This window comes from Cajanus cajan, chromosome 5 (assembly GCF_000230855.2).
Source record: "Cajanus cajan strain Asha chromosome 5, NIPB_CcT2T_4, whole genome shotgun sequence".
NCBI lineage: Eukaryota > Viridiplantae > Streptophyta > Magnoliopsida > Fabales > Fabaceae > Cajanus > Cajanus cajan.
Window position 1 is genome coordinate 3,550,813 of NC_138521.1, and position 6,357 is coordinate 3,557,169.

At 40.6% G+C, this 6,357-nt stretch overlaps 1 protein-coding gene across 1 annotated transcript; it reads left to right on the top strand.

The window, feature by feature from the left end:
- The first annotated feature begins 485 nt into the window (after nucleotides 1–485).
- Nucleotides 486–5,956, top strand: LOC109815506 (uncharacterized). Its single transcript, XM_020380254.2, has one exon. The coding sequence runs from the start codon at nucleotides 486–488 to the stop codon at nucleotides 5,949–5,951; it is 5,466 nt and encodes a 1,821-aa protein (XP_020235843.2). The 3' UTR covers nucleotides 5,952–5,956.
- The last annotated feature ends 401 nt before the right edge of the window (nucleotides 5,957–6,357 follow it).

Below are 6,357 nucleotides of genomic sequence, written 5' to 3' on the forward strand. Positions count from 1 at the left end.
TTGGGTTGGAATGAATTTAGTGAACTTAATGACAATGGGTAATGGAACTTTTGAAAAGAATCAATAGGAATGCATAGGAGGGAGATTGATGAAGTCAAATCCCAACTGTTTCTTATATCTGTTTTTCTTCAAATCAACTTACCTTGTGGTTTCCTTTTAAATTTGGAAAATCATCCATAAAAACCTGAACATGTGCAATTATTCCAGTTTTCACATTATAAGTATCCATTAATATCATAGAAATCTGAGTTATCTCACAAGTCCCTGAGGTTCGACAACCTTTTATTTATACTACAGAGACTTGGGTGCGCTTGCCTATTAAAAATCCGAACAAGTTTCTTGGCGCCGTTGCCGGGGACTTGTGTCAAGATAGTTGTGATTTCTATTGTATTAGTTGGATCTTATTGTATATATTTCTTAGCTTTTATTGTGTGAATATATTCTTTACCTGTTGTTCTAACTTTTCTGTTTAAGTTAGTCTTTGTATGCGAGGAAAGATTCCTGCTGAGCAGTTGCTATTTGATCCAGAAATTGAGAAAACAGCCAGGAAAAATAATTGTATAAGAAGGCGACAAAGGAAGCTTGAACAGGAGAGACAGGAACAGGAGGGTACTTCCACTTCAGTTGCAGCTCAACACTCTATTTCTGAATCAATGGCTGAGGAAGGACAGGGTGGTGGTGACAGACCTCATCATCAACCAAGGAGACTCTTAGGAGAATACAATCATCAGTTGGGACCTAGGCATTTCTCCAGTATAGCTAGACCAACCAAGGGAGTGGAGATGAAGCCAGCATTATTATCTCTCATCACTGCCAATCAATTTGCAGGAATGGACCATGAAGATCCCTACACACATCTGTCTACTTTCTATGAGCTTATTGGTACTATGGGTGTACCTGGAGAAGATGAAGAAGCAGTTTATTTGCGATTGTTTCCTTTCTCTTTGACAGGTAAAGCCAAGACATGGTTGCAGGCCCATCCGAATCAGAGCTTAACCAGATGGGAGGATGTAGAAAGGAAGTTTTTGGCAAGATTCTTCCCTCCTTCCAGATATATAAGTGCCAAATCAGCAATTGCAACATTCTCTCAAGGTGCTAATGAGCCTTTGTGTGAAGTTTGGGAGAGATATAAATCCTTGCTGAGGAAATGCCCGAATCATGGGTTTGATGATGTGGCACAACTTAATATGTTCTGTAATGGGTTAAGACCACAGACAAAGATGTTATTGGATGCTTCTGCAGGTGGTTCAATGATGATGAAGGATTCTGAGGAAGCAATTACCATTATTGATGCTTTAGCAGCCAGTGACTACCAAGCTCATCATGATAGGAGCCAGCCTTCAAAAAGGGGAATTCTGGAATTGGATACCCAAAATGCAATCCTGGCCCAGAATAAGCTTCTTTCTCAGCAAATGGAAGAGATAAAGAAGCAGATGTCCAAACTGCAAGTAGGGTCATCTTCACGCTCTCAGCAGGTAATGAGATGTGATTTTTGTGCAGGTGATCATCCAAATGGGCATTGCTCTGTCTCTGAATCAGAACAGGAGGAGGAAGTTAATTACATGAGCAATCCAGGAAGGCAAGGGAATTTCTCTGGTAATTATAATCAGAATCAAGGCTGGAGGAGTAATCAGAATCAGTATTCTGGGTGGAAACAAGAAGCAGGGCCTTCACAAAGGCAGCCCCCACAAAAGCCATATCAAAATCAGTCTTCTTATCAGCCTGATAGGTTGTCAAAAATGGAGGAGGCTCTTACACAATTTATGCAGGTTTCCACAACTAATCAGAAGAACACTGAAGCGTCTATCAGAAATCTGGAGGTTCAAGTAGGGCAGCTAGCCAAGCAGTTGGCAGATCAACAAAATAAAAATTTTTCCGCCAATACACAGGTCAATCCGAAGGAGCAGTGTCAGTCAATTACAACAAGGAGAGGCACTGTGATAGGTAAGGGGATTGGTGACAATTTGAGAGACAGTAGTGTTGGGGAAGAAGAGAAAAAGAGTGTAGTTGAGTTAGAAAGTGAGAAAGAGGTGGAGTTGAATAAAGAGGAAGAAAAAAAAGAAAATAATAAAAAAGAGAGTGAAAAAAATGAGAGGAGAGATGGAGATGTGAGGGAGGAGAGAAAGAAGAAAGGGAAAGAAGTCATTAGGCCTCCTCCAGTGAAGAATCTACCTTACCCACATGCTCCGTCAAAGAAAGACAAGGAACGCCAGTTTGCAAGGTTCCTTGATATAATCAAGAGGTTACAGATCAACATACCTTTTGCAGAGGCCTTGGAACAGATGCCATCTTATGCAAGATTTATGAAAGATCTTTTGACAAAGAAGAGAAAGTTGAGTGAAGATGGAACAGTGGAGTTAGAGGCAGGTTGCAGTGCTATAATTCAGAAGTCACTTCCACAAAAGTCTAGAGATCCAGGGAGTTTTACTCTGCCAGTCACTATTGGAAATGTTTCTGTGGGGAAGGCATTGTTGGACTTAGGAGCTAGTATCAATCTGATGCCTTTGTCAATGCTACAGAGGATAGGTGAGGTGGAGGTGAGACCTACTAGAATGACTCTGCAGTTGGCTGACAGGTCCATCAAGTATCCTCATGGTGTTGTTGAAGACCTCTTAGTAAAAGTTGATAAGTTTTGGTTCCCAGTAGATTTTGTTGTCATGGATATGGAGGAAGATTCTAAGGTTCCTCTTATTTTGGGACGACCATTCATGAAGACAGCCAAAGTTATTATTGATGTTGATGATGGGAAACTCAAGGTTAGAGTTCAGGATGATGAAGTGAACTTTGATGTCTTTGAGGCCATGAAGCATCCAAGTGATAAGGCAGGTTGTTTCAGAGTGGATGTGATTGATGAGCTGTGTTTGGAAGCTCAAAGAAATTTCTCAGTAGCTACACCATTGGAGAAGGCATTGATGAGTGTGGTCAGTGAAATTAATGATGAAGAAGAAAGAGAAATTCAGAAATGTCTGGAGGAGTTAGACAAAGCCAAGGAGGTTTCTACTAATCCTGCAAGTGTACAAGAGTTAAACAAAGGGGACAAGTCTCAACCTCAGCAGCTAGAATTGAAGCAATTGCCAAGCCATCTCAAATATGTGTTTTTAGAGGCAAATGGTGGAAAACCAGTTATAATTAGCAATTCTTTATCTTCGGAGGAGGAAATGAAGTTAGTTGAGGTTTTAAAAGCGAATGAAGGGGCTATTGGATGGACATTGTCTGATCTTAAAGGTATTAGTCCTTCATACTGCATGCACAGAATCTTGATGGAACAGGATTATAGACCTGTAGCACAACCTCAAAGGCGCCTCAATCCAACAATGAAGGAGGTTGTCAGAAAGGAAGTGATTAAGTTACTTGAAGCTGGAATGATTTACCCTATTTCTGACAGTGCATGGGTTAGTCCTGTTCAGGTGGTACCTAAGAAGGGAGGCATGACGGTGGTGATGAATGACAGGAACGAATTAATTCCTACAAGGACAGTCACTGGTTGGCGGATGTGTATTGATTATCGGAAGCTGAACCAGGCCACAAGGAAGGATCACTTTCCATTGCCCTTCATGGACCAGATGCTAGAGAGGTTGGCGGGTCAGGTTTTCTATTGCTTCTTGGACGGTTATTCTGGGTATAATCAGATAGCAGTTGACCCGAAGGACCAGGAAAAGACAGCATTCACATGTCCTTTTGGCGTTTTTGCATATAGAAAGATGCCATTTGGATTATGTAACGCACCAGCCACGTTTCAGAGGTGCATGTTGGCCATATTCTCTGATCTTGTTGAAAAATGTATTGAGATTTTCATGGATGATTTCTCAGTGTTTGGATCATCATTTGATTCATGTTTGGAGAATCTCAACATGGTACTGAGGAGGTGCGTAGAAACAAATCTGGTTCTTAATTGGGAGAAGTGTCATTTTATGGTGACTGAAGGAATAGTGCTTGGCCACAAAGTTTCTGAGAAAGGTATTGAGGTGGATCCAGCTAAGGTTGAGGTCATTTCTAAGCTTCCTCCACCATCAAATGTGAAAGGAATTAGAAGTTTTCTTGGACATGCTGGATTTTATAGGCGGTTCATCAAAGATTTCTCAAAGATCGCTAAACCGCTCAGCAATCTCCTTGTGAAGGATGTTAAGTTTAAATTTGATGATAATTGCTTGTCTGCCTTTTCACTCTTAAAGCAAAAGTTGTGTTCAGCACCCATAATTACTAGCCCAGATTGGAATTTTGATTTTGAGTTAATGTGTGATGCTAGTGATTATGCAGTGGGTGCTGTGCTGGGTCAAAGAAAAAACAAAATTTTTCATGTCATACACTATGCAAGTAAAGTTTTAAATGAGACTCAAATGAATTATGCAACCACAGAGAAAGAGTTACTTGCAATAGTATATGCACTTGAGAAATTTCGTTCTTATTTGATTGGTTCAAAAATTACTATATTCACTGACCATGCAGCTATTAAGTATTTGCTAACTAAATCTGATTCCAAGCCCAGGTTGATAAGATGGATTTTGTTGTTACAGGAATTTGATTTAGAGATAAAGGATAAGAAAGGCTGTGAGAATCACATCGCAGATCACCTATCAAGATTAGAAAATGAAGAGGTGACCATACTAGAGAGTGCTATCCATGAAGAATTTCCAGATGAAAAGTTATTCTCTGTGCAGGAAAGACCTTGGTTTGCTGATATGGCAAATTTTAAAGCAGCCGGGGTCATTCCAGAAGATCTTAATTGGCAACAGAGAAAGAAATTCTTCAAGGATTCCACTTACTATGTATGGGATGATCCTTATTTATTTAAGATTGGTGCTGATGGTTTGTTGAGAAGATGTGTTTCAGGTGCAGAGATCAGGGATATTTTGTGGCACTGCCACAATTCACCTTATGGAGGTCATTACAATGGAGATCGCACAGCAGCAAAGATTCTTCAGTCTGGATTTTACTGGCCTTCTATCTTTAAGGATTCTCATGAACACTGCAAGAATTGTGATAAGTGTCAGAGAACTGGAGGAATTTCCAAGAGACATGAATTACCATTGCAGAATATCCTTGAAGTTGAGGTTTTTGACTGCTGGGGAATTGACTTTGTAGGACCCCTTCCATCATCTTATTCCAATGAGTACATTCTGGTTGCTGTGGATTATGTTTCCAAGTGGGTGGAAGCTGTAGCGACTCAGAAAGCTGATGCACGAACGGTGATCAAGTTTTTGAAAAAGAACATCTTTACCAGATTTGGAACACCGAGAGTGCTCATAAGTGATGGTGGTTCTCATTTCTGCAACACACAGTTGAAGAAGTTGTTAGAGCACTATGGTGTGAGGCACAAAGTAGCTACACCTTACCATCCTCAGACAAATGGACAGGCAGAGGTTTCCAATAGGGAGTTAAAGAGGATCTTAGAAAAAACTGTAGCCAGCTCAAGGAAGGATTGGGCTGTGAAATTGGATGATACATTGTGGGCCTACAGGACAGCATACAAGACTCCAATTGGACTATCTCCATTCCAGCTTGTGTATGGGAAGGTCTGCCATCTACCAGTTGAGTTGGAACATAAGGCCTATTGGGCCTTGAAAACTTTGAATTTTGATTTGAAGGCCTCAGGTGAAAAAAGGAAGCTCCAGCTACATGAGCTTGAAGAAATGAGGTTACAAGCATATGAATCTTCCCGGATTTATAAGAACAAAGTCAAGTCTTACCATGACAGGAAGATTGTCCAGAGAAATTTCCAACCAGGCCAACAGGTGTTATTGTTCAATTCCAGGTTGAGATTATTCCCTGGAAAGCTCAAATCCAAATGGTCAGGCCCCTTTGTGATCAAATCAGTCAAACCATATGGGGCAGTGGAGTTGGAAGAGCCAAATTCTGGAAGGTCTTGGATGGTGAATGGTCAGAGAATTAAGCCATACTTGGGTGGTGAGGTTGAGAAACTCATCACAGTTGCTCATTTAAATGATCCATGACTTGAAGGAGTGTCAAGCTAATGACAATAAAGAAGCGCTTTCTGGGAGGCAACCCAGTGAATATGTTTTGAATTTGGCTTTGATTATTCACTTTTTGCATGTTGATTTGATTTTATGTTAGTACTTAGGAGTAAGTAGGATTTAAAACTTAGTAACTTGCTTGTATGCTTGTTTGATATCATACATTCTCCCTTGATGTTTGATGTTTGTTTGCTACAAAATTATGTAGAAGAAGAATTTTAGGAATCCTGGATCAACACTTAGTTAAATTTAGAAACCAGAATTTCTGATCCAGGACTCAGTGGCTCAGCCACTCAGAGGCGCTCAGCCCCTTATATCAGTAAGTAAACCAGATGAGTCCCTGGAGGACAGGCGCTCAGCGCCTTGGAGTGGCTCAGCGCCTTAG

Coding starts and splice junctions, on each gene's coding strand:
- LOC109815506 (XM_020380254.2), top strand. CDS start 486: ATGCGAGGAAAGATTCCTGCTGAGCAGTTGCTATTTGATCCAGAAATT.